The sequence below is a fragment of the Phalacrocorax aristotelis genome, chromosome 22 (assembly GCF_949628215.1).
Source record: "Phalacrocorax aristotelis chromosome 22, bGulAri2.1, whole genome shotgun sequence".
Lineage (NCBI taxonomy): Eukaryota > Metazoa > Chordata > Aves > Suliformes > Phalacrocoracidae > Phalacrocorax > Phalacrocorax aristotelis.
The window spans coordinates 6,344,459-6,371,673 of record NC_134297.1 but is presented as its reverse complement, the minus strand read 5'-3'; the positions used below and the strand labels follow the sequence as shown (position 1 = coordinate 6,371,673).

Sequence of the window (27,215 nt, the reverse complement as noted above, 5' to 3'; positions counted from 1 at the left end):
CACTGGATATAACCGTTCCTTTCTGTGGACTATAAAAAGAATTCTGGATGAGTAGCTCAAATTTGGACTGCCAATTTAATTCAGTTTAATTTCAATTTTAATTTAGGGATGATGCATCTTATGTAAAAAGACCCATTCAATGGGGATTAATCCATTTGAGCATGGACTAACCTATGTGGCATCCCAGTTCGAGGCCTGAAAACTGCTAAGTCAGAGGTAAATGTTTTAAGAACTGATTTGTTTCCTTCTGCCTAGAAGCGATCACCAGTTTGGTAAGCCTTACATCCAGATCTCCAGTCGTTACTTTTTCTCGCCGTTCTCCAGTTTGCAAGACCCGAAGCAAAGTAACTCCGTGGCCAGAGCCAAGATCCTTGAAGCGGAAACAAGCTGGTCTTTAAGAGTTCTGGGATCGGGAGGTTTCGCAACAACACTTAAAGAAAGAGCAGGAGGTGCCAACCGAATACGGGAAGGAGCATCAAGAAGCGGATGTGCTGACCCAGAGCGAGGCCACCACGGCCCGGAAAATGAAGAGCAAACGTGCCGAAGGTCACGCTGTTTCACCTGATGCTACTCGAAGAGTTAACGAGGACCTGGAAGCGAGGCCCTGCAAAGATGCTGGCGTTGTTTGAAACTCCCGAAGCGACTTTAACGCGTTGATGGGTCGTTCCGACTGAATTTTTTGGCAACGGGAATATGTGTCAGTTTGTGCTTGGGGAAGCAACGGCTGCCTGGTATTTCGGAGCCACGCATGGAAAAGTATCCTTCTATACATAGAAAAAGGTGCTTGATTACTCAAAAACTGTTTGCGCTGAGGACTTCCCAACTGCCTAAGCAAGCTGTAAGTCAGCCTATGGTGAGAATTTTTCCTCTGTTCTCAGTTATACAGTGAAATTTTGGCTGTGGGCAGACAGTCAGAAGCCCTTGAGTCACTGCAACTTTATGAATTACCGATCTCCCTTTGCACTGCTTTGCTCGTGCAAGGAAATAACTTCTGTTTCATAACTGGGGTGGCCCGAGTAGCTTAAATGATAAGCAATAACTTGGTAAGCCGTTGTATCGAGGTTTGCTTTTAAGTGCTCCTGTACTGAAAGAGCACTTCCAGCCTCGGCCGGCCCCTGGGACGGCTCTGAAGGGGTCTTAGAGCGGGTGCTGGTGCAGAGCAGAGAGGGAGGCCGTTGCATCGGTTTTATTGTCGCAGCGCCACATGTGTTCTCTGTAGGAAGCTGGGAGCTTACCAAAAATCATAAACTTCACTGGCCTGTTGTTCCAAACATGCTCTAGGACAGCTGGGCAGGCGGGAAGGTGCTAATGCGCAAAGCCAAGGATTTCTCCAGGGGCCCAAAGTCCTTCCTTGTCACAAAAATAGCACCCTATTCCTCTGAAGGGCGACGTGAAAGCTTGGCCTGCGTTATTAGATAGCTGTGACGGAGAGAGCGAGCCTCCAGTCAGAGGGGTGAGTCCTTTGCAAACAGGACGTGGAGTTTGTGTCTCGTTGAGAGGATTTATTTGATTTTATTTTTCAGCATGTGCTGTGGAGGTGAGTCGAAGTGACGTGGGCCGGCTGAAAGGGTACTGCATCTGTTCAGAGCCAGCAAACCTGGGAGCTCCTTCCAGCAGGGATAAAGCTTTCAGTGACTCTGTCCACCCGCCTGGGTTTTAACAGTTTTGGTAAGGAGGATCGGAGTTTGCACGAGGGCTGCGGTTAATCCCTGCTTTCTTTTATGATATAAGTCAAGCATCACGGAGAGCAACAATTGGCAGGGAACCATTTCCCAGCTCGTTCAAGAGAAGTACTCTCTTCCCCCGGTGGCTGAGATGGGTTGCAAGGTGAGGCCGCTTTCCCAGCATCTCCCTGCCATCTTGTGGGAGGAATCCTAGGGCTCTCCTGCCGCTCGGGGACAGCCTTCTCCTGACAAGTTGCTTGTGAGGCAGCAACAAATGTCCGACCTTCAGAGAGCTGGTAGAGGAGCTGTGGGAAAGTGAGGGCTTACCAGTTCCTCATGCAGTGAGGGAGGTGGAGGTACCAGAAGTAAGGACACCTTAATAGATTGTCTTGGGAGGAGGGGAGTTTCCAGGCAAACATTATATGTAGCGATCCTACTTTTGGGGTGGAGGATGGATTAGAGCAGGTCTGCAAGCCTGGGCCAGTCAGCAGGGTGTTTCATCCAGCCTGCCACCTCATCCCGGAGAGGACCAGCATCGTCTTGGAGAGCACGTATTGCTTCTCACCTCTGACAGACTGAACTCTGTGGGTGAGTTCGCAGCCAGCTTTCCTGCTTTAGGGTGGGCGTGTTACCGGCATGTGCAGTCTCACCATACCCAGAAGAAAATCAGGCAATTAGTTGTCTGAAAGACAGTAGGAGCTGGACCGTAAAACAGCAAAAAACCCCGTGCCACATCCCTTTGACCTCTGCACCAACAAAGTGAGGGAAGTAAGAGGAGTAAGTGAAAAGTCAAAGCCGTGTCGTTTTGTTTTGGTTGTAAGCAGGTGAGGTCCCGCCAACGCAAAGTCTGAACTTCTATTTTCTGTGCAGAATAAGGTGGCAAGGCAGGTGTGAGCATGGGTCTGCTCTACTTGTTTGTAATAAACCAAAAAGCGATGGGTAATTCCAACGCCTTGTCTGCATCCCTCTCCCCAGCCAAGTCACGGCCTCAGCTTGCACATTCCCAGTTTTAGGCGGGCAGGACCTTAACTGACTTTGAATCTTGGGCGTGCCTGAGTGTGCAGCCAGGTTTCAAAATACTCAGTGCCAGAAACCAGGCAATCAAGCCTGACCACTCTGTTGTGCTTACAGTTTGGCTGGCAAGCGCTGCTGTTGCTGATTCAGAGCTCATGAAAAGAGGTTCTCTGCTTCCACGAGCCACAGAAGAGCTCAAGAGAGAGACCCAGCTAATAGCGTAGTCCCGGGAGCAAGCTTACATCCTGTGGTATGTTTCCTAGGGCTTGGGATTCCCTCTGGAGTTCCACGACTTGTCAGGTGGCGGGCACCACCAGCAGCAGGGGCACAAGAAACGATTCCCCTTAATTTTGAGACCGCGTCTCGGAGCCGCCTGGGAAGCGACGGAGGGCTGAGGGGAGACTTTCTCATTGCAAGCTGCACGCTGTCACGTCCTTTGCTCACTGCTCGTGCCCGTACCTTCCACAGGATGGAGCTGGTCACTCGTGACCTCTGTTCTGGCCGGCTTTTGTGACCTCAGGAGGGCAAAGCTACTCGTGATCCCTGCCCGAGCCATGTTTTGGAAGCAGGACTCTCACTCCCAGAGCTCTTGAGAGAAGGGTTTGAGATGAAAGGATAGGTTCCCATCCAAATCACGCAGTAATCCTCGAGCAGCTTTCTGAAAAGCGGCGCCAGGGCTCAGCGCTGCCTCCAGAGCAGCCTGTGGCCAACTGAGGGCAACTCGCTGCACTTCTACGGGTCCCATTCTCCAAAGTGGGTAGTTATTCTCCTTGGGTTACAGATGGAGAGAGGCTGAATCATACCGAGACAACTTGCCTCAGGCCCGAAAGCAGACAGAGCTGTCCCTGTGCCGAGCGTTCACCTTTGCTCTCTGGGGGCTGCCGGTTCAGCTGGAAACCGCAGGGCTTCTGGATGACGATTTCCTCTCCTCCCACTGAATCAGCCTTTTATTTACTCTTTGGAATGCAAAGTAACAGGACACCCTCTGAGTTTTATCTCTCTCCCAATCTTTTTGTCAAAGTTGCCGGACCGGATTGAAGGTTTTAACAGCAGACACAGCTGGGGTGGTTTCGGGGCTGTCTGGCAGGAATCTGGGTGGGAGGGGTCTGCTGGTGAAATTTGAATTTAGGAGGCGCTGCGAACAGAATCCTTGGGACACGCTGCAGGGAGGAAAAGCCTTTGTCGCTGCCCGTTTGAATCCGGCCCTTCGCTGGCGCGGCAGCGTGGATGGATGGTGCTCCTTTGCGGGGCTAGAATTACTGGGAACTGCCTCCACCAGGAGACTTTTCCCCTGCAGGCAGCCTGCCTTCGTTCCTTGTGTAAGCAGCTATGATTTCCCTTCTTTCACGTGGATGGCATTCCCAGGGCTGGGAGCTGATGCTGAAGCATCCTGCCCGCTCAGGCGGCGCTTGCTGCTCCTGCAGCTAATCCCTGCCTCCTCTGGGACTCTGCCGGGGGCCGAGCTCACGGCGGTCTAGTTCTTGCAACTTGCATCCAGTTCTGACAAAGACGGACTCGGGTTCTCAGATTTCCAGCGGTGCCTAAAGCGAGCGCTCTCCTTCCTCCTAAAGGCGTGTTACACCTCGGCTTGCTGCTCTTGCGGCCACGCTGATACGAAGAGACAACGTTAGGAGGAGGAGGTGACACCTTTTATTGAATGAACTGATAGAAGTGGGAAGAAACAGAGGTTTCGTTGCTGACTGCTGCCGTTGCACGCGGGTAAGTGCCTTGATCTTTCTGCTTCAGTTACATCTTTTTTCGTGTTGACTCGGTGGGGCTCAGCATCCTCCGGTGGGATGAGGCACATGGAAGTGTCTTACCGCAAAGGCACGTGGAGGACTGCTGACTGGGAATTGCTGCTTTGGGACCGTGCAGTGCCCAGAAAGAGGGGGCCCTCACCCACCGTGGTGGCTTAGCAACACAGCCGTAAAATAAATCACTGCATCCTGTCATTTAGGGCTCAAAACCAGCTGCCTCCCAGCTATATTATACTTTAAATTTAGCACGTGGGTTGCTTTCATCCCCCCCCCCCCCCCGCCCCGCCCAGGTGATTGCATCCCCTTGTTCAAAGAGCGAGCTGGGATGCTGAATTCGTTTGTAAAATGTCAGTGGCTCGAATGAGAGGAAACACCGGGCATTCGCAGCACTGAGTGAAACCAAGGGCTGTGGACCTTTGCGAGAGACACCGTAGGCCTCAAAGAGTGAGCCTGCATCTTGCCCTCTTTAGCCACATCCCTGAGCACCGGCATTTGCCCGGAGGAGGTTAGTTGAAGAGGAGAAATTTGCAGAAGCAAAGAGCACTGGTTCAGCTCGGACTAGGTGCTTTATACCTAAAATGTGCTGTTTCATGGGGGTATTAAGTTAGGCTGGAGCACCTGCAGCCAGCCGTGCAGGGAGTGGCTGTAGGACGGGAGCGCTGGGCAGGGTTGGGCAGCAGCGGGAGAGCCGAGAGCAGCTCCTGACATCAGCCAGGCGGGCAGTTTCAGCAGGCTGACTAACAAAGCCACCTTTTGAAGGGGAATACCTTGAATCCGGGGAGATGCCCTGCTGTGCGGTGCTCAGCGAGCCGGTGGGATTCTGGTGGCTGAGGGATGAGGAAACGGAATTCTTTCTGTAAGAGCACAGAAATTACCTTGTATTTGTCACCTAAAGAGACAACGGTAGGATCAGAGACCTGACACCGTCTCTTTTTTTCCCCAGAGGAACACCCGCAAAACTTGCGCTTTGCACGAGAAGTTTTAGAGCAAGGGGAAACAAAGGTAACCCAGCAAGCATCTCCTTGCGGGTATGAATCGGTGGGCAACTCCTGTTACACCAAAAACAGCTTTCTGGGAAATTTAAATGTTCAGATGTGGAAAAAAATCTGTTTCAGGGCTGGACTGAATTGGTGTAAAGGGGATCAGACCAGCAGCGGGATGGCCAGGTCAGCTTTCAGAAAGATTGACGGGCATACCACATGTTGGTATAGACTATCGCATCTAAGACAGAGAAGGGAAGATCCTTTCCAAGGAAGATGATGTCGGTCCAGCTATCTTGACCTGTTCTTGAATGTGAGAAATCTAAATATTGGAAGGGGGGGAGTCATCTTTCCAAGAAGGGGAAAATGATATGGAGTAAGGCTGTGCCAGGAATGCAGATTTCGGTGTTAGAAGCCCCCTTTCCAACCTGCCTTAGAGCATTCTCAAAACCCAGGGTTTTGCCGCAGGTCCTTCCTTTTCTTCTCTGGGGGCATTGTTTAATATCACACCACAGAATCCCTGGGAGCTGTTGCTGGTATGTGAGCAACTCTGAGTGCCAAATTTGGATGCATGTGCAGTTTCTGCTGGTCTGCTGTGTTGCTCATCACTTTGCATCTGGTCTCCTCTGTTTGGTAAGAGGTGGCTCATTCCTACAGTGCTGTAGCCTAGCTGAGAGCAGGTTTCAGGCTGGGATAAAGGAAATACTTTGTTTTGGCAGCCCCTGAGCGTACAAGATGTTTTTTGGGAACAGCGGGTTTGTCCCGGGGGCAAAAGCGCCTGTGCATGCTGGAGAGCGCCCTTTTTGCAGCGGAGTTTCAGAGCATGTTGTTTTATGTCACCCGAGCAGGGCTAAGACCTTGGGTACATAAAGCTTTGCCCTGGAAGCTGTGTGTACACGAGTGCTCGCAAGCCCCACTGCTGGCTGCGGGACGGCTTGTGTTGGTTAAAGATTTTTCTGGTTTCATTTACTAAAGCAAAGCACGTGGCAAAGAGGGTCTCTTCGGATGACGCCGAGCCTGCGCGGGGCTTTTGGGCACAGCTTTTCAGGCATGAAGTTTTCCTTAATTTCCCTGCGGACGCCTGCGAAGCGGGGGAGGTGGGAGCCGCAGCTGGACACGGGTGTGTCGGGGGACCCGCGGGGTGTTTCCGGCTTCCCGCACCTGCCCGGAGCGCGGAGAGGAGGGGCCGGGCACCATGCCGAGCCGTGCCGTGCCGAGGTGAGGAGCAACCGCGCCATGGCGGCCTGAGCCGGCACGGCAGCCGCCCTCGCCATGTTGCAGGGCCCCGCGGCCGACGGTGCCAGCATGAGGTACAGCGCCCAACTGCAGGTGAGAGCAGCACCTGGTGCCGGGGGGTGGCGGGGCTCTCCCAAAAGCCATCAGCCTTTCGCCGAGCTGCCTCACCCTCCCCTCGCTCCGGTTCCTTTGAGCCTCGCAGGTCAGGACTGCCCAGGGCAGGTCTGCATCCCTCGGGAAGCTCGGGTAAGGTCAGGAGAACCTGTTTGGGGGACGCTGCCAAGCCCAGCGGAGCAGGAAAAGAAAAACCAGCTTTAGGAAAGTGGAAATCCTCACCGGTCGCGATGCAGCCGTCTGTGCTGGTGTTAGGCCACCTCGATGTCAGCGCTAACGTCGCTCTGTTTTGATTTTGGCTTAAGCTAGGCGCTGGGGATGTGAGTGCAGATAAAGTACGGGGAGGTGAACTGCTGGCAGCGCATAGGTCCGGGTTGTTTAGCAACAGATCTAACTAAACCTGTTCAAGCCGTCAGAAGGTCTGACTTTAACCGAGGGCTTTGGGGCTTTGTTAATTAACCGATGCATTATCAGTGTGCTTTGAAACTTGAGTGAGCTTAAGCCACGGTCTTGGCTTTTCGTGGAGGTCTTCCTGGCTGAGGGTCGGGCAGGGGCCGGTGGTTTTGGGTTGCACCTCCAGATCCTGTTCTGTGCCACAGAGCTGTTTCAAAACTGTGTTAAAGCAGGACAGCAGTGCTTTCCAGCTCACCTGCAGGCTGTCTGGTTGTTATCTGGCAGTGGCAAAGGCGCTAGCAGCTTTAGCACCGCTCAGAAAGCTGGCCTGCAGCAAGGAAAAGTTTCCCTTGCCTCCAGCCCCGCTGTCGTGCGTGTGTCAGGACCACGGTGACTGCCAGGAGCGGGAAGGAGATGCTCTCGCTGATACTGTTCAGCTCGAGCTCCTTGTTCCCTGGCTGGGTCAGGGTGACACTGTTGTGTGCGGCGTGATCTTCCCTGCCCGGCTTGTTCTCTTGGCAAAAGGCAGGTTTGCGCGCCGGTGTGTCTTTACGGCAGGGCTGAGTGCTTGAGCGAGTCCCTTCACACCAGGGCAGCGGCATGCCAGGTCCTTTCCCCTGGCTCTGGATCAGTTTTCCCCCTGCATCGGTTTGAGAGGAGCTGATCTGATCCAGAGGGACTTCCCCAAAGACGGCACCTGTTGCCTGACATTAAACAGCCCGAGGAGTTTGCCACTCGTGGACCGACTGTCGTTGGACTTGGCTCCCGGTAAATACGGCTGCAGAGCAAATGTGAGTTGTTTTGCAATGACTGCGTCTCCTCTTGGGGCGGCAGAGGAGCTGTGGCAGTTCCTGGGCACAGTGAGGAGAAGCTACTCCTCTTCCTTGGAAAGGTGCAGAGCTTTTCTCTGAGGTCTGGCTGCTGCTCAGGCCAGTTTTGCCGCTGCTGGTGCCAAAGGCAAACAGGGACAAGGAAGGCTCAACGAGAAAAAGGCTGAGGCCGATCGACGCCAGACCTTTGCTCAGCAAACAAAAGATCACTTTGTAAAACCATTGAGGGAGCAGGGAGACTGTTTTTGAGGGCCTGGCTGCGGGGAAGGTATCAGACCAAAGGTTCTCGCCTTGCCCAGGGTAGGATATGCTGTTCCCATCCAAAGGCCGCCGGAGCCAGCCTTGCAATAAGGCACTGCGATAGCCGGGGCAATAGGCTGGGGCGGAGGAGGGAGCAGCCAGAGAACAGAGAAACGCTTTGCCCGGTTGGAGGTGCCGGTGTTTCTCCTGCTGCTGGCTCCAAACATTGCGGTGTCGCGGGCCAGACCCACCGCAAAGCTCTAAGAGTCGGTCAAGAGCGTGGGCGAAATGTAATGATGAGCGTGGAGCATTTAGTCAAGGTCTGGAGGACAGATGTGTGTGTTAGGCTGCTGGAGGGCATTTTTGTTGCTCAGAGAGCACTTTCTATACCAGGAAAGATGTAAGAGTATTTTAAATAAGTTATTTGCATCTGCAGCATGTTTCTTTTCTGGTCTTGGGATGTAAGTGTGTTGTAGGGACGAATTTCATGGCTCTTAGCTACGAGTATCAGGCCTGTAAGGCAGCTTTATTTCCCACTTCTCCCCGAGAATTGCTAAGTCTTACATGTAAAAGTCTCTGCTGCAACAGAAACACAATTAGAAGCGTGGTGGCTTTTTTTGAGCTCTGTTGTGTTGCATGACACAGCTGCACTGATACGCCTGTTGCGAGGCAGCAAGCCAAGCCTGTGCTGTCCTGTGCAAACATTAACTTCAGTTTCTTCTGTAATAAACCTAAAGGAATTTGGTTTCCTGAATGACTCAGGATGGTCACAAGACAGCTGAATGCTGTAGAGGATTGAGTTTGAAAGTGGTGTGTGACTTGTATCTTTTGCTATTGCACTTGCCCTCTCTGCCTGGAAGGTAGGCGGTCTGGAGGACTCTTGTGTCCTTTATTTCCTGCTTCATATTCATTTGTTAGTCTGGTGTCACCATTTTATAGTGCCATTACCCTTAATAAGGAACTGAAGACAAAAAAATAATACGCTGGCTAAGTTTCCTCAGTGCTTTACTGCCCATATTGGGGCAATACAGCAGAAGCATGCCTTACGGAAACTTGACTGTTAGGCGTGCTGTTTCCCTGTATGTTTATCAAGAATAAGAAGAGAAATGAGATTATTCATGCCAGATCTCTTCCTGGAGGAGTATCCTGGGTTTGCAGCAAGAGTTGGTGCAGGAGCTGATCTCAAGGGTTGGGTAGCTGCACTTGAGCTACTTGGGTGAAGCGAGGAGCACTTGGTGCATACCACGTGCCAGCAGCTTTTAGATCTTTTGGGTTTTTTCTTGTGGGAAACAGGCTGTTTCCCCTTATGCCAGCACCACAAAGCTGGTGTTAGCTTTCAGTATGATCTGGGAAAGCCTCAGGTTCTGAAAATACAACTTTCTTGGTTCTTTTGGCTCTTTCTGCACTGCACAAGCCCACCCTGTTGGTCTCCCAAGCTCCCAGCCCGGCTTGCTGGCTGCGTCCTGAGCTGGTTGATGAGTTTGACGGCCGTCGTTCTTCTCGTTTCTTGCGTGATAATTGTTTTAGTTTTTATTGTACGCCACCTGAGGCAGGTGCGGCTGGAAAAGGGGAGGTGGGAATTGCCTCTTGGATACACAGGCTGGGATCTGCAGGGTGTAATTACCAAGCAAGAGTCTGACCACATAGTCCGATGACTCTGCTTCATCTGAGACCTCCCCAGGCCACCTCAAAGTTTGTACTTGATGGGTTCCTTTTCTTGGCTGTGTACATTAGTGCCAGAAAATGGGTCTTTTGCAGCGAGACTGCCTTGGCTACACACTTGCTCTTACCTTCTGTGATCTGTACAGCTTTGGCCCTGAGCAGTCCTGTGGCAGACGAGCTGAGGCTGGGAGGTGATAAAGGTCAAGGGAAGCAGCTGACTCTCATAGCTGCCTTGTGCTGGACAAACAAATAAACCACCTGTGATAAGGGACAGGTGAAACTAAGGGCCAGGAGCCCCCTCCCCCTATGGGTCAGGGTCTGGGGAACCAGACGCGGGCACTGAGTGTGTTATGGAGCACCTATTTTGGAGGAGAGGGGAGCAGTGAGGGCCTTTGGTGCCCGGCACACACCAAGCTGTCTTGCTGGAACCGCCGAACAAGCCAGAAATCAGCCTTTATGGGAGATGCTGGGGTCAGATGGAGCCCCGCTTTGTACACATCCCAGAAATCTTCCTGCTGGAGGCCCGTCCTAGCCTTTCTGCGATCCCCCTTTGCAGCAGGACATCTCCGCTTTCCGGTAAGTGTCTCCAGTCCAGAGTCGGCTGTAGCAGCTCCCACCGTCCCCGTGTGCCTGCTGAATTTCCTGCTGACAGAATTAGTCACTTCTGCATCTGGTTTGTCCAGTCTGGCAGAGTACGGTTGCTGTCTAAAAATATATCGTGCGGCTGGCTTACGGAGGAGGAGTGGGAAAGTTTGCTTACGCACCAGAGTTCTGTTTGAGCTCTCTGCAGCGAGGAATTGCACACAGGAGACCTCCAAGCTATATAAATCCTCCAAGATATATAAATCTAACTGCGCACGCTCCTTTTCCGGGTTTCCCCATGGAGTCTCTACTCCAGGGGAAACCGAGGCGTGGAAGAACTGGGGCAATGCCTTTCAGCCCCTTCACTGGATTGGCATGTGGCTTTTCTGCCAGGGCTCTGCGTGGCTGCAGCCGCCACGCCAGCCGGGCTGACGCCGTGAGCAGAAACCTCCGATCCCGCCGTGGGGAGCCCCGCGGTGACGGTGGCAGTGAGGGCTGAGCGAGGAGGAGCAAGAGGAAGTAACAGAACCTGTGACTAAGGCGGAGAGAATATCAAGGAAGGTTTTCTGTTAATAATGTTTATTGGAGTAGTTGCCTCGAGAAGGGCGGGAGAGTCAGACCTTGAGTCACATTGTGCTAGAGACTCTTTCTCAGGGAATCATGGACAAGGTGAGAGCAGGACGTGCTTTCAGATCCTCTCTGGTTTACATCTGCTGTTGCGATGGACTCTTCAGTACACTCGAGGGAGATGCACAGAACTGTTAGAGGAGATTAAAACTGTAGTCGTCTTTTGCTTGATTTAACTATGATCTTTCGAGCTTCTCTTGCTTTTGATTCCATCTGGTTCCCGCCTAGCTTAGGGGATGGTGGCCAGCACTGCGGAGGAGCTATGTTGCCCCGACGGGCAGGAGTGGTGGCAGCAAAGGGGATGCGCAGCACAGCGAGTGCGCGGAGCGGAGGCTGAGCCGCGCTGTTTGGGCGCAGACAAGTCTGGTACTGAGGTCGAACGGGTGCTTTTCCTGCTCACCGTGGGGAGCGAAGATTCAGCCTCTTAGTCAGATGTCGGGACATGGGGCCTCGACTGGAGCCTTCCTCGCATGACCTGATTTGGCATTCCTGTAGTGCTTGGGGGATGCTTCACATCCTTCGCCTTCTATTGGGAAGAGAGCTTGCAGGAATCACTGTTGCTTGCCCAGGCTGCGACACGCGACAGCTCTTCAGAGCAGCTTCACACAAGTGCCAGAGCTGGCTGGGGAATATAACGGTGTGCGTAAGGTATGAGGATGGGAGAGGACGAGATCTGGAATATGAACCAGAGGGCAGGGAGGGAAACCTCTTTGGATCCAGTCTCTCATCTGCCTCTAATCACTGGGTCATGTCTCGCAAGAAAGAGTGTCAGTGGCTGCTTTATGCACCTCGTACAGGTGTAATAACAAAAATAACCTCCCTAGGAGTCCCCGTGCTCCTTTAATGCCTCTCGGCGCTGTAGGTGTCATTGCTGTCTCAGCTTTGGAGCAAGAACAAACTGATACAGGCGTGCTGGAAACTCTCGCAGTTTTAAGATCCCTTTTTTTCTCAAGAAGGGCAGAGAGATTTCCTAAAGAAAGATCAGATGGTGAGTTTTCTTGCCTAACTTCCTCTGGTCATGCTGCAGCCGCGGGAGCAGTGCGTGTGTTTGTATGCATGGAGGCAGAGGGAAGCTGTGTTTTCCTTCTGATCTAATCACGGTGATGAGTTGCTTGCCCCCCCCCCCCCCCGCCAAGAGTTCTCTCTCTGCAAACACACAACCTTTAGCTTGAAGAGGATGTTAAAATGCATCGGCCACAGCGTTGTGCAGCCTGGCCTCGTACAGCGGTACCTCCTGCTTGCAGCTGAGCCCCGTTTCTTTTCCTGGCAGTTTGGTGAAATTGGTTCTTGGGAATTTTGCAGAGGGCTGAAGGTACCCTCAGCCAAAGGGTATACTGTTTAAAATTCGGTTTTTCCTTGCTGTCCTGCTAGCCAGAGGAGACCCTATTTTGTTGTGCCAGTTTGCTGCCACTACCCCCCGCAACGTTACGCCTCTCATGCAAGAGGTGTGTGATGCCTCTTTCAGGGAAGACATGCCATCTAGCTGAATTCAGCCTGCCAGGGGAGTGTCTTATTAAGGCTGAGATTTAACAGCTTGTGCCCAAAACCTGTTACTCAGAGAGAGAGACGCAGCCTTCCACCTGCAAGCTGGAGGCAGACAGTTCTTCCTCGCTGACCCCAGGAAGCCTGGGAAAGCTGCTGCTGTCTGAACAGATATATCATTTAAACCCCTGAGGTTGTTTCCTTGCCACAGGCTCCTGCAGATGTTAGAAGAGAATGAAATGCTTTTCTTTCTGCTAACAGAAGTCATATATTGGGAGTCCTGGGAAGGCTTGGTGCTGCACACAGTCGCATGGTGGGTGAGGGGAGACGCTTGTGAGGTTTGTGACCCGTTACTTCTCTTTACCTGTTTTGGGGGTATTTCTTGCTTGTTTGGAAACTGACAGGAGCCAGATCGCTGTTTTGAAGATGGCGTGTTGACTCCAGGCAATCTTGACTTCAGTTGAAGAGTTTCTTGATTTAGGATGTCTGTATGTGTATTTAAGCTTTATTTTGTGTGTCTTCTATTTTGATGTCTCCTTGAGTTACGTTGTCAAGCTTCTCCTGTACCATCATAGAAGGCAAACAGGAATCAGAGCATCCCCCGTGGGATTGTCCTCTGTGGCCCTGCTAGGTCTTTTGTTTCTTCTGCGTGTTGATGATAGAAACAGCCTGGCACCTCAAAGGTGCCGTGCTTCATGCTGGTTTCTTTTTGGCCAGCCTTAGGCAGTAAATCTCTCAAATGAGTGGAGGCTTCTTTCCCCATGCTGGAGCGGAGAGCTGTCAAATGATACACTTAGATTAATCTGAGAGCAGATGGTGCAAAAACTGGTGGGTTCCTCTGGTCTCAGTGACCTTCTAGTGTCTGCAGAGGATTAAATTTAGAGTCCTTTACAAAAATGTAGGGTAAGGTGCCTGCCACATCCCTTTCTTTTGTAAAGGGCCTCCGGCGAATACCGCAGGGAGGAGAGGTTTTAGTGAGGTGTGGAGGGTGGGAGGAGAGGACAGAGACTGGGGGAAGAAAAGGGCAAAAGGAGCACGGGAATGATGCAAGTGGGAGCTGGGCTTCCCTGCAAAGTGGGGCTTGGGAAAGATAACATGGTGAAGCCATTGCACCTAAGGGAAGTGCAGCGAGGATGGCTCATGGCCTGGGTCCGCACAAGAGGGTAGGGGGCTCCGAGGTCCCTCTGTTTCCAGGATGCCCTTCGCTGGGCGTTTTTCCTGACTTTTAGGGGCTTGTCATATTTGCATCAGATTAGCCCGAGCCGTTAGCGTATGTTTGTGTCAGCCCTGGGCTGAGAGAGGACAGGCGGCATCTGACCCGGCATCATGCTTGGAGGGCAGGAATGCATTTGAATACAGCAAATTTGTGCTAGTCGGCACTTTGCGCCCTGGCGTCCTGGCTGTCGTCCAGAGCCCGGTGCCGCTGCCCAGGAAGCTGCCAGATGCCTGGTAAAGCTCGGGAGAGGGAAAAACGGGAAGGTGGTGACCAGAAAGATGAGGCGCCCTCATGGTCTGGGCGGTTTGCAGCAGGGGGAGAGCCCTTCCTACCTGAGGGGGGCACAAGAAGAAAGCAGGTGATGTGGTCTGCTCTCCCAGCTGGGTTAGCCAGCCCCGGGGAGGAGAGGAAGTGCTGGGCTAGCGGGTGCGGATCCGGGCCCCTGACGTCTGCCTGCACCGAGGATGCTCTGGGCTGTGTGGCGTCCTCTGAAAACGTCTGATTTCTCCCCAGGCTGGAGGCGCAGGTACGTGAGCAGGGCAAGGATGGAGGGCAGGTAAGCCAAAGGTGCGAGAGAGCGAAACCCCGGGGCACCGAGGGTTTTGCATTGCGACAGAGACTTTCCTCTTCATCACCCGGCCCAGCGTGGGGTGGCGATAGCAGTGAAAGCTGTGAGCTACAGGTGTATTCCTCGTTCAAGGGCGGCTGCCTTGAGGACCCGCTCTTCATTAGCCAGCACATCTTGTCCTGAGAGTCTGTTTGTGGGCTGCGGGGGTGTGTTGTGTGCTCATCTTCGTTTTTTGGCTTACTTCTTTTAATGGGTGTTTGCGCCGAATGGGAAATCCCAAGAAGAAATGCAGGAGTGTTGTGTTGGCCCAGGAGACACACAGAGATTATGAGAATGTAAAGGGAGGAAGTAGCTCAGTTTCTTCTTTTACAGGAATGCTATTTATAGCATGCTGTGCCCCATGAGTTGTGGGTGACACACCTGCCACACAGCGAGCAGTTTGTCGGGGTGAATTTTTGTCTGCAGTTTCATCTGCTGGCAGGCAAAGATCTTGGAGGCTGTGGGGTTGTGACCTACCACGGTCACGGGGGCTGCGTGGACTCACCCCTGAGTTTATTCAAGCTGATGACCTTATTTTAGGCCCAAAAAGGAATTAGGTGTGTTAGGAAAAGCAAAGCAAAAGTCTTCAGGGTTTGTCCTGAAGGTGCCGCCGGCACCGAGGCACGCCTTGTGCTCTCGGTGATGGGGAGCTGCTGTGGAGAGGTAGCTCTGCTCTAGTCTGCTTTGTGGTTGGACCTCTCCAAACCAGGCTTTGGGAACTGCTTTTCCACCATCCTGCCCTCTCTCCTCTCCTAGGACATGAACAACCTGGAGGAAGGGGTGGAGTTCCTCCCTGCCATGAACTCCAAGAAGATGGAGAAGCGTGGCCCAAAGCGGTGGGTGGTCGTCACCATCGTGATCGTTGCTTTCCTGCTCATCTCCCTCGTCACCGGCCTCCTGGTTTGGCACTTCAAATGTGAGTATGATGTCTGGTGGGTGGCGGCACGTAGGGTGATACCCTGGGAGCATATCCACGTGGAAAAGCTTTGTTATGTGGTGTTGCTCGCACGTGCCCTCTGTAGCTCTGGGAAGGCTCCCGGAGGTGGAGGGGACATAATTTCCACCCCTCTGCCCTGATGGCCATCACTGGGGACGTGCTGTGCCGTGGTCCCAGCCCTAACTGTCCTTTCTGCCTCTGGTCTGTTCCCTTCCAGACAGGAACGCAGCCGTCCGGAAGGTTTTCAACGGCCACTTACGGGTTCTGAACTGGGACTTCCTTGACGCTTACGAGAACTCCAGCTCATCGGACTTCATCGTGCTGGCCAATAAGGTGAAGAGCACGGTAAGAGGTTTCTTGCATCCCTCCTCCTGTGAGCAGGACTTTTTCCTCTTGCCCCGTGGCCCTGGGGGATCCTGCGTTTAAGACCGCTTGGAGCTTTCTTGCTCCTCTCATCTCTTCCTGCCCACTGTGATGCACTGAGCTGGGTGCAAGGAGCCTGCTTTTAAGCTGGGTCTTGGCATCACGGCTCCAGCCTAGTGCCACGGTGTCTCCCTGCCTCTGCCCACCCAGCGTGTGCTGTAGGAGGCTGCCTGGGCAAATCCCAGGGTCGGTGGATGAGTCAGGGCTGGGGGCTGAGGCAGGAACGCGTCTGCGCTTCCTGCTGAAGCTGTGGCCGGTCTTCCCTTTCCCCTCAGACTCAGGTATTCCTTGTGCTTCCCCCTGGGAAGAGGGGGGCGAAATGAGTCAGAGCAGGCTGTGGTGTGCAGGTCTGGGCACTTCTGGGACTCTCAACTCTCCCTCTTCCTCTCTTTGGCCCCTGCAGATTCCTGCACCCAGGGATGCTGGTATGTGCCCTGGTTTTCCATCGCGGGCTCGAAGCTCTGTCTGTCTTTAGCCTTTCCCCCCTCCTCAGTTCTAGACGTGCTGAACACTCTTCTTTAAACCTTTCAGGTGGAGGATATCTACAGGAATCATGAAGATATTGGCCCTTACCACAAAGAGACAGTGATAACTGCGTTCAGGTGAGTGTTAGGTGCTGCCTGAGCCCTGCCTGGGAGTGGTGGAGGGCGATGCCAGGATGCCACGCAGCCGTATACCCGGGCTGCTGGGGATGGAGGCACCTCAGTAGTCACCCTGAGCGAGACAGTAAAGGGTAGGCGGTGAATAGTGACCTGAAAATGCATATTGTTTTCTGCCAGTCCTCATCACTGTGTGCTGAGGGCGATGTATTGGGAAAATCAAGGTATGGTGCAGTTAGAGCCCTATCAACCGCAGTGGGTGGTGCCTGGCAGCTTTGAAAGGGACTCCCCAGGCCGTCAGGGGACTTTGCTGGGCGTAGTTTGCTTAACACATCATTGAGACTCTCCCTTCCCTATGGCCATCCTTCAAAAATGGCTCATCAAGTAGCCTGGACCTTTCTGCTACTGATACTTGAGACTTCCTGCACCTGTCCTTGCTCTCACCCCATTATCGCCCTTTGCCTGCAGTGAAGGCAGCGTCATTGCCTACTACTGGTCAGAGTTCCTTGTCCCCAAGTACCGGGAGGAGAGTCTGGACAGGGCGATGGCAGACAGGCAGAGCCTGATCCAGAAGCTGAACCCCCGCCTGCGAAACCCCGTGCTGAAGGTGGAGTCGGTCGTCGCTTTCCGTGAGTGCTGGCTCTGCCATCCCTGGGCCTCTGCGTGGGACTGGGAGGGGGGACATTTTGCTGGAGCGGGGAAGCTGCCGGTCACAGCCTTCCCTGGGATGCCTTCGGCTGTGGGGACCGCTCTAAGGGCGAGTGTAAGGACCTGGCTTTTGCAGCACTGCTTTGATGGGCCACGCAGACTCGGGGAGGCAGCATGGACCGGATCCCCTTCCCTCGAACGCTCTGTGTTCTCCTCTGAGCCCATCTGGAGAGGGACAGGGATGCAGAGGAAAAGCTTGATCACCCAGCTCCCCACAGCCCAGGCAGGAGCAGCCTGCCCCCAGCCAGCTTGCAGGGAGAGACCCCACAAGCAAGGCCAAATCAATGAGGGTCCCAGGGACCGCTTCGGCTTCGCACCCAGGGACTTTGCACAGCCCAAAGGATGACAACATCTCTGTTTTCTCCTGCAGCTGCCGACCCCAGCATAGCTTACTCCACTCGGGACAGTAAGTACACTACTTCTTCAGCCTCCGTGTGTCCCCAGACCTCTTTGGGGTGGCAATTTCCCTTGCAGGGTGGGGAAGGGCCTGAAGAGAGGTGCTCTGTGTGCAAGGCAGACCTTCATGTGCTCCTTGGAGCTGGTTTGGGGTCAGCCAGACTGCAGCACAGGCCTTGCTATTATCTAGCAGCCGCCCTGGCCACCCTTCCCCAGTGCCTGGCTTTGTAGGTGGGACAACCTGCGAGCAGAGGAGGGATTACAAGTGCCGCACTCTGTGTCTCAGGGAAAGGCAGGGCAGAACCTCCTCGTTTGCCTTGTTAACTCTTCCCTTCTCTCCTGGGCAGATAGCTGCATGTTTGCCCTCCACGCCAAGGAAGGGGAGGTCACCAGTTTCACCACGCCGGGCTTCCCCAACAGCCCGTACCCCAACAACGCGCTCTGCTACTGGACACTGAGGGCAGATGCCAACTCCATCATCAGCCTGACCTTCAAGACGCTGGAGCTGGAGCAGTGCTCAACTGACAGTGACTACATCAAGGTGTACAACTCTCTGAGCCCCGTGGAGCCCCACGCTTTGGTCAAGTGAGTGTCTCTCTTAGGTTCCTGTATGGCACCAAGTCCTGGAGTGAAGTGAGAGGCAAGTCCTGGAGTGAAGTGAGAGGGTGGTACTGAGAAGTCCTGCTAGTAACTGAGCTCCCGTCCCTGCTCAGAGGTCATCTGTGCTGCTTGAGGCTCTCTCTGCAGCTGTCTAATGGATTTTGTGTCCTTTGTGTCCTAGGCTCTGTGGGAATTACGCCCCTTCCTACAACCTGACCTTCCTGTCCTCCCAGAATGTCATGCTCGTCACGTTGGTTACCAACAAGGAGGGGAGATTCCCTGGCTTTAAGGCTGAGTTCTTCCAGCTCCCCAAGATGAAAGGTGAGCAGTGGCCTTGGCCCTGTTCCCCCGCACCTCTCCCTGCCGCGGGCAACTGAACTGGGAGGTGCAGCTGTGGCTGCGGTCAGTTTGCCAGGGATGTTCCCAGGGCCGGGAGATCTGGAAGCAGGTCACATCTTGGCTCTTGGAGCTTGCCTTGCCCACGGTGCTCTTGGCTGCTGTAATGATGTCTCCTGAGGAGGGCAAAATAAAAATATATTGGATTAGATGTGCAGATTGATGTATGCAAGAAGCACCTAATTGATCTCCTGGGTTCTCTCCAAGCCTTGGAGCAGAGCTGCTCTCTCCAGAGATCGACTTAACCTTGTTAGAGACTGTTGCTTCTGCCTCCCTTCCCACCCCGGGTGATAGCCAGCTAAGGCTAGGGAAAACCACGTCTCTTTACATCTTTAACCTGTTTTCATCTTCTTGCTTATCTTCTAGTCTGCAGTGGGACTCTGAAAGGAGAAAGCGGCACCTTCACGACTCCCTATTACCCAGCACACTACCCCCCAGCCATGGACTGTGTCTGGAACATAGAGGTAAGACGAGGTCCTCTCTTTGCCTTAATTAGTCTGTCAAATGAACTTGGTTATGCAGGACACCATGCAAGCGAGCTCACAGCAGGTGCTGCGTTGAGACTTAGAGTCTGATATGACTGGAATCATAGAACTGTTAAGGTTGGAAAAGACCTAGGATCATCAAGTCCAACCCCCAACCCAACACCCCCAGGCCTCCTAAACCATGTCCCCAAATGCCACGTCTGCACGTTTTCTGAATCCCTCCAGGGACGGTGACTCCCCCACCTCTCTGGGCAGCCTGTGCCAGGGCCTGACCCCTCTGGCAGGGAAGACGTTTTCCCTCATCTCCAACCCAAACCTCCCCTGACGCAGCTTGAGGCCGTTCCCTCTCGTCCCGTCACTGGTGACTTGGGAGCAGAGACCGACCCCCCCCTCACTCCAGCCCCTCTCAGGCAGCTGCAGAGAGCGAGAAGGGCTCCCCTCAGCCCCCCCTTCTCCAGGCTAAACCTCCCCAGCTCCCCCAGCTGCCCCCCAGCACACTTGTGCCCCAGACCCTGCCCCAGCCCCGCTGCCCTTCTCTGGACACGCTCCAGCCCCTCAAGGCCCTTTTTGTCCCGAGGGGCCCAAACCTGAGCCCAGCATTCGAGGTGGGGCCTCCCCAGGGCCGAGCACAGGGGCCCCATCCCTGCCCGGCTCCTGCTGGTCACACCAGTGCTGACACAAGCCCGGGGGCTGGTGGCCTCCTTGGCCACCTGGGCACTGCTGGCTCATGCCCAGCCGGCTGTCAGCCAGCACCCCCAGGGCCTTCTCCGCCGGGCACTTCCCAGCCCCTCTGCCCCAGGCCTGGGGCGTTGCCTGGGGTTGGTGCGACCCAAGGGCAGGACCCGGCACCTGGCCTTGTTACACCTCATACACTTGGACTCGGCCCATGGATGCAGCCTGTCCAGGTCCCCTGCAGAGCCTTCCTGCCCTCGAGCACATCAACACTCCCACCCAACTCTGTGTCACCTGCAAACTCACTGAGGGTGCCATCAATCCCCTCGTCCAAACCATTGATAAAGATAGTAAACAGAGCTGGCCCCAACACCGAGCCCTGGGGAGCCCCGCTCGTGACCAGCCACCAACTGGATTTAGCTCTATTCACCACAACTCTCTGGGCTCAGCCACCAGCCAGTGTTTTCTATGATTCCATGATTCTAAGGCTGGGGGCGGGGTGGGGGGAAACCTGCCGTGGGAGAAGAGGCACTGTTGACAGAGGTCTGGCTTCAACCCTGCTTCTGCGTGCTTGTTTGATCTGGGATGCTGGGCTCAGCAAGCCGAGAAAGTGCCTAAATGACAGTGTGAGCATAGTGGCTTTTCAAGAAGGTGTTTCTTTTTCTGCTGGACTTCTTTCCTGTTTCAGTTACCTTCTGTCCTCCCCCCAAACCATTTTCCCATGAAACTTATTCCCATTTTCTGTGCTCCAGAAGATAGCATGCCACTGACTCTGCTTCCTTTTGCAGGTTCCCCCAAAAAAGAACGTGAAGGTGCGTTTCAACATGTTCTTTGTGCTGGAGCCCGGGATCCCGGTCGGCTCCTGCACCAAGGACTATGTGCAGATCAACAGCACGAGGTAGGTGCCAGGCGCAGTCCGCACCTTCGGGCAGTGTTTAGTTATGTGGCGCCTTATGCTTTCCTTAAACTCGCTGCGGGAACAAGCGTGCTGGTGCTTTTTGGGATGTGAAGAGGCAGGAGGGTGCTTGGGTCTGACCTGCTCTCGTAGCTCGATGCCTCGCGGTGAGAGGGCAGCAGCACGCTTGGTTCTGGGGATTAGACCCTGGGTTTGTTGCATGCAGCAGCTGAATCCCCCCCCCCAAGTGCTGTGGAACGTCACGTCACATGCCTTGTGTGCAGAAAGGCAGAAACATCTGGCGTGGTTTTGCTTGAATGAGCAAATCTCCATTGTTAGGGTAATTGCGTTGTGTTCTGTGATGCATTTACTGTTACGTTTGCCGTTTGCTGTTACACAACCTAATGGAAGCTGGGTCAAAAAGACAACTCGGTACTGTGTAGGGGAAGTGAGCAGTGGTGTTTCACAACATTTTGGGGCAAGGGAGCTGACCCTTCCTTGAAGAGAGAGGATTTCCAAAGTCAGCACCTGCATCCATGGCCCTGGCTAGGTCCTGCAGCGGTGCTGGTGGAAGCAATTCCCACCAACTTGTGGTGGGACGGGATCCTGCGGCCTTGGAGGATCCGAGACATGGCAGATCTGAGATCAGAGACATCAATCCCTGTGTCAGGCAGGGATTTGGATGAACTCCCTCCCAGTCGTTTCCAAGGTCACAGCTTGGTGGTGGTTGTGACTGGCCCAAACCTTCTGCCACTGGCAGCAAAATTTGACTCCCGTGTGCAGACCTTGAGGTCCCGCAGCTCGTGCTGGAATCAGCCCTGCTCGCTGTTCTCCTGCCCCCGTACCTGCCCGGGGGCGCGATGGGGAGGTGAGGGATGGCAGAAGGGCTGCCCTTCTCCCCTTCATCTTTGCTGTCTGTCCCTGCAGGTACTGTGGGGAGCGTTCCCAGTTCGTGGTGATCAGTACAACCAACAAAATAGAGGTCCGGTTCCACTCAGACCAGTCCTACACGGACACTGGCTTCTCTGCTGAGTACCTCTCCTACGACTCCAGCGATCGTGAGTTGAAATCCTGAGGCTGTGGGGGGAACCGATCTGCCCGAGGTCTGGCGGCTGTCCCTCCTCTGCGGTTATGCTGCCCTGTAAACTGGGAAGCGCGCTTTTCCAGGGGATGGGAGCATGTCTTATTTTCCCGCAAACCTCCTTATATTCCTCCTTTGCTGTGAGGAAAAGGTGTTTGTAACGCTGGACGCTGTAAGCAGCCGTGGGGAGAATGGTGTGCTTTGGGGAAGGGACGTAGAGGGGGTGGCTGGAAGGCCCATGTGTCATTTTATCCCTTTTCAGCCTGCCCTGGCAAGTTTGCCTGCAACACTGGCCGCTGCATTGACCGAAGCATGCGCTGCGACGGGTGGCTGGACTGCGTAGACGGCAGCGATGAAAGAGGCTGCAGTAAGTCTGCCTTTCGGTTCTTTTCGGCTTGTCACGGGAAGGGCCGCACCGCCCCGGGGTGGCCACAGGTATTTGCTGTGGGCTCCTTCTGGGTAACTAAGCCTTAGAGCTGAGGCTTTGCTGACCAGCTGCCGGTCTCCCTGCTCACTAACAGCAGCGCTGCCTCATTCCTCTGGGCTGCAGTGAGAGGCACTCGGCGTGGGGATCAATTAGGGAGCCTTTCCCAGCGTAGGGGCTGTGGGTTCCTGCTAATCTAGACCTCTCCCAGCGGGATCTCCTTCCCTTTCCAGTCCCTCCCCGCTGGGAATGCGTTTTTCTCTCTAATCCTCGTGTGGGTCTGGCTGAGCTGGGTGGTAAAAGGGATGTATTTTGTTACCAAACCGGGCAGGTATTGCAAAGCACATCTGGAAAACCCGTGTGAGAGGTGGGAGCTGGTTCTTTGTGCCACAAGTTTTCCTCTTGGATGAGCAGAGCTAGCTCACAGATAGTTTTATTGTCCAGGGTCTGAGGTTAATTAGAGAGGAGGGGATCCCCTGGTTTGGGATCTCATTTGGCCTGGCTGCCAGCACCGTGATCTGGGAACCTCAGGTGCTTTCCTACTGGTTGTAGCAAACTCTTCGCTTGAGTTGTCACCTCTGGCTGTCCTGCTGCTCTTAGGCTGGTGCCATGTGAGCCTCAGCCACAACCACCTACGGCATTACAGCGCTCCAAATGCTGTTGTTCTCCAGAGCGGTGGCAATGCTGTGCTCTAGCCTAAGTGCGTTACGTATTCACATACGTGTGTGCTGCGTCGCTCTGCTTTCTGGCGCGCTCGGTCCCACGCGCTGGCCCCGCTGCTGGGAGAGCTGCCCAGGCTCCCCCCGTGATGCTGCGGCAGGCGCGATGGGTCGCTGGGGACTCCACAGGTGCCTTTGCAGGTCCCTCCCCTGATTTCTCACTCTCCCTTTCCAGCCTGTACCGACAAGCAGTTCAAGTGCCAGAATGGCTGGTGCAAGCCCAAGTTCTGGGTCTGTGACAACGTGAACGACTGCGGGGACAACAGCGACGAGCTGCAGTGCAGTAAGAGACTCACCCCACGGGGACAGAAAGGGCTTGAGCAAGGCGAGGGGGGCGATGGTGGCTCAGGGCCAGTGCTGTGCTGTGCTGGAAACGAGAGGGCAAGAAACCCACAATGCCAGCCTGCTGCAGGCCACGGCAAGGTGCAGCATCCTAGAGCCCACACCGGCGCCTCGCGTGAGAGCTTGGAGGAGACAAATGAGGATGAGCAGGGGTGTAGGAAACATGTGGGCTTTTGGGAAAGAAAGGGTTGTATAAATCAGTGTTGGTGTGGAATTTAGAGCAGACAAGACTGGGGACACAGGAAATAGGCGTTTGTCTGTTGTAGCTGCAGGGACTTGACTTGTCTCCGGGGGAAGGGAGATGGACACAACCACGTGTTGGAGGTACTGTGGGATTTTGTGCCCTGCCATCTCTCAGGAGCTGCTCTTCTCCCCAGGCTGCGCAGCCGACAGCTTCAAATGCAACAACGGGAAGTGCATCCCCGACGCGCGGAAGTGTGACGGCAAGGACGACTGCGGGGACGGGAGCGACGAGGGCAGCTGCAGCAAAGGTGAGGGTGGGCTGAGGCGGGGACCTCCCCTCAAAGGCAGCCTGCTGGGGGCTAACCCTTCTCCCTTCATCCTGCCTGCAGTGGCCCACACGACAGTCCCCTGCAAGGAATACACGTACAAATGCCGCAGCGGGCCCTGCATCAGCAAGCAGAACCCGGAGTGCGATGGGGAGCGGGACTGCGAGGACAACTCTGACGAGGACAACTGCAGTGAGTACCCTGGGGGAATGGGGGGACACAGGTTTCTGGGCTTGACCTCTTAGAGCGATGCTTGTGGGGGGAGCCCCATGGCTTTTCTGTGCGATAGCTTGGCTATTTTCAGATCAAGCTATGTTCAGAGTGTGTGGAGCATCTGTGGTGTTCAAGATGTTTAGAGAGGGTTTACACAGGTAATACAGGGGTTTCTCTACACATTTACTGACTTGGCCAGTAAATGGTTTAGCAAACTTAGTGTTTTTGCTCCCATGCTGATGGCATCAGCCATCCCTGACGTGGGTAATGTGATGTTTGTGCTGTGGGAGATGTCCCAGGGGAAGGATAGGGAGGTGCCAAAGAGGCACAGGAGTAACCAAGCACCCCTTCCCCACCCCAGACTGCGGGATTCGCTCCTACACGAGGAAGTCGCGGATCGTCGGCGGGCAGAACTCGGACGTGGGAGAATGGCCGTGGCAGGTCAGCCTCCACACCAAGGGCCAGGGCCACATCTGCGGGGCCTCGCTGATCTCTGAGAGGTGGCTGGTGTCGGCGGCGCACTGCTTCCTCCAGCTGCAGGGCATCAGGTAGGGGGGAGCCCTTCCCTTTCCAGACATTTGCCTGAATAAGAAAAAAAAAACCCCAGCTTTACAGGCACTTCTAGGAAACAGTGTAAGACAGTGAGCTAGCACATCTGTGAGATGGGGCCTCACCCTGCCCTGTGTTCTGGGACTTATGCAGGTACTCGGACCCCAGCCTATGGACAGCCTACCTGGGCCTGACGAACCAAGGCAACCTCAACGGCGCCAATGTGCAAGCACGGAAAATCAAGCGCATCATCTCCCACCCCTTCTTCAACGACTACACCTATGACTACGACATTGCCGTGATGGAGCTACAGAGCCCCGCCACCTTCTCCTCCGTCGTCCAGCCCATCTGCCTGCCCGATGCCACCCACAACTTCCCCGTGGGCAAGGACCTGTGGGTGACCGGCTGGGGAGCGACCACGGAAGGAGGTGAGCGCTGGCGCTGCTTTGTTTTGCACACGGCAAAACAAGGGAAAAGGGGGTGCTGGATGGATGCAATTTAAATGGATCAGCTTGCCTTGAGACTGGAATCAAACGAGATTCCCTTGGTGAACGTCTCAGCCCTGCTGGAAAAGAGGTTTTAGGAAAAAGCAGGTTGTTGCAATGGGGATTTCCCTAGCAATGAGTTGGTCGTTCAGAGCCTGAACAAAGTGCACATGGGAGGGAAATGCTGTGTGTTTTTACTTACGCCGCACCTCCCTCCTTGCAGGCAGCGGCGCCTCCATCTTGCAGAAAGCAGAAATCCGGCTCATCAACCAGACCGTGTGTAACCAGCTGCTGCAGGACCAGCTGACGCCGCGCATGATGTGCGTGGGGATCCTGACGGGCGGCGTGGACGCCTGCCAGGTAGGCCAGCGGTGCGGCGGCACTTGGGTTTATTGCTGCGAGGAGGAGCCTTAGTGAGGAAGCCAGGCCCTTTGCCCAGCCCTTTTTATTCTGGTACTTCCACTCCTAGCCCTGTACTTAATATACAACAAATTTACATCGATCCTCCTTGATTCAGACAAGCTGGAATGGGTGTGAGCAGCAAATTGCATCGACGCATGACTTGGTCTCAACGCTGTCTCAGCAGCTAGAACCGTGCACCTGCGCTCCAGGTTGTTACCCAGAACCTTAGCTGGCAAGGCAGGGCACGGGTTTAGCTCTTTATTAGGGCACTCTGAAATAAATATTTACAGCAATAAGCATCAGATATATGTACATTTTTTTTTTTTTAATCAGGGAACAGCCAGGAAACTGTACAGACAGGTGACTTCATCTCAGAAACACTTATTTGGCCTTTGGCTGGAATTAGTGATCAACACAAAGTGATAAACAGAGTAAATCACAAACTTAAGACAACATCCTGGCTTGGTTGGTGCTTAAGCGACTGTTTGTGTCTGCAGGGAGACTCCGGAGGGCCACTGGTCAGCGTGGAGCCCAGCGGTCGGATGTTCCTGGCCGGTGTAGTGAGCTGGGGCGACGGCTGCGCGCAGAGAAACAAGCCTGGCGTCTACAGCCGGCTCACCAGCCTGCGAGACTGGGTCAAAGCACAGACGGGCCTTTAGGGACACGCTCACCCCTGCGTGGACACGGACACCTCTTATACACTGCCGGGCAGAGATGCTTGGGATTGTCATTTCCTCCCGGCAGCGCACAGCCTCTACTGTGAACGTCAACCCTCCCTCTACCTCGCCGCAAGTGCCTGGGACTCCACGTGCGTAGTGAACGGCCGGAGCTGAGTAGTTTAGCCCCGAGTATTCCCACAACTCAGCTTAGAAATCAATGTTTGGAATATAAGAAATTTCCCTTTGCGGGCAAGCCGGAGCAGCTCCCATGAACAACTTGAATGAGTGGTCATTCAGGTTATATATAAAAATTAAACTCAATAAATAATTAAAGAAAAAGACAAGGCAAACACTTTGCCTCTAAACACATACGCTTTCACAATAGCAGCTCTTTGTTTTCAAACTGCCGTCCGCACCCCTTTTTCTAGTCTTCAGTCATGGGGGCAGAGGGAAAGAAGTTCTGACCATGGTTCTGGGGCAATCCCTCCCTTGGCAGTGTCCCGGCCCATGGTCTCCTCCTTCCGTCCTCTGACTTCTGCTCGCACCGAGTCCAAGGCTGTCGGAGTGAAAGAGAAAAAAGCGTGGCTGAAACACGCCGTCACTCACCCCGAGGGAAACGGCGCGGGTCTGCTGGCGCGGACGGCCGCCTGCCGCCGCGACCCGGGCCCGCTGGCATTACCGCGCCGGGCCTTAACGCTCCGCTCAGGTTTAGCTGACGTGTCTTCCCCTGAGCTCCAGCCGTGCGGCGTCACGCCGCGCTCGGCCGCGTCCCCTTCCTCGCTGCGACGAGCAGAAGGGCAGCGCGAATGTGGTCCTGGAGCTTGTCCCCAGCAACGGCCAACACAAGTCTTAGTCCCTTCTTAGTTTTGTAAAGAAATACGCAACAATGTGACTTGTGACTGTGTGATTTGATTTCTTTTTCCCCTGTAGCGTGGCCCTGAGAAGAGCACACTCCAATTGAGTTCCGTCAGCCCCCTCCTTGCCTGTAAATACGTTGTTTTGTAAAACTCTATATGAAGTGGAGATGCTCTAATAAACTGGGATATTTTCTAATACTCTGTGTGGTTGTTCCTGAGCTTCTGTGTGAGCGTTCCTGACCTGGGATTTCTGCAGCACAGATGCCCATTGCTGAGGGCAGAGCTGAGTTCCTCAAAGTAAAACCTTGTAACCCAGTAACCCCTGCAGGGCAGCCCCCCCCCCCCCCCCCCCCCCCCCCCCCGTGCTGTTTTGAGCACCCTTAAGCAAGCAGCCAGCAATTTCAGGGTCCAGAGAGATCCAGGACTGAAGCTGAGGGTCACACTAAGCAGTGGTTGAGGC

General features: G+C 54.3%; 1 protein-coding gene across 6 annotated transcripts; it reads left to right on the top strand.

Moving 5' to 3' along the window:
- The first annotated feature begins 1,708 nt into the window (after positions 1-1,708).
- On the top strand, positions 1,709-26,951 carry ST14 (ST14 transmembrane serine protease matriptase). 6 transcript variants are annotated; one of them, XM_075116386.1, is made up of 21 exons: positions 1,709-2,252; positions 2,796-2,928; positions 4,250-4,397; positions 15,161-15,320; positions 15,559-15,686; positions 16,296-16,366; positions 16,832-16,992; positions 17,442-17,477; positions 17,815-18,052; positions 18,249-18,388; positions 18,830-18,927; positions 20,409-20,518; positions 21,443-21,573; positions 21,859-21,963; positions 22,915-23,022; positions 23,459-23,572; positions 23,654-23,782; positions 24,165-24,351; positions 24,506-24,780; positions 25,061-25,197; positions 25,737-26,951. In XM_075116386.1, the coding sequence occupies exons 4-21, from the start codon at positions 15,164-15,166 to the stop codon at positions 25,896-25,898; spliced, it is 2,487 nt and encodes an 828-aa protein (XP_074972487.1). In that variant the 5' UTR covers positions 1,709-2,252; positions 2,796-2,928; positions 4,250-4,397; positions 15,161-15,163; the 3' UTR covers positions 25,899-26,951. The 6 variants fall into 6 exon arrangements, 5 of the variants coding, with proteins under 5 accessions (XP_074972487.1, XP_074972486.1, XP_074972483.1 ...); XR_012664100.1 differs by lacking the exons at positions 1,709-2,252; positions 2,796-2,928; positions 4,250-4,397 and adding an exon at positions 6,623-6,744 and having other exon boundaries at positions 25,737-26,183; positions 26,244-26,951; XM_075116385.1 differs by lacking the exons at positions 1,709-2,252; positions 2,796-2,928 and having other exon boundaries at positions 4,153-4,397.
- The last annotated feature ends 264 nt before the right edge of the window (positions 26,952-27,215 follow it).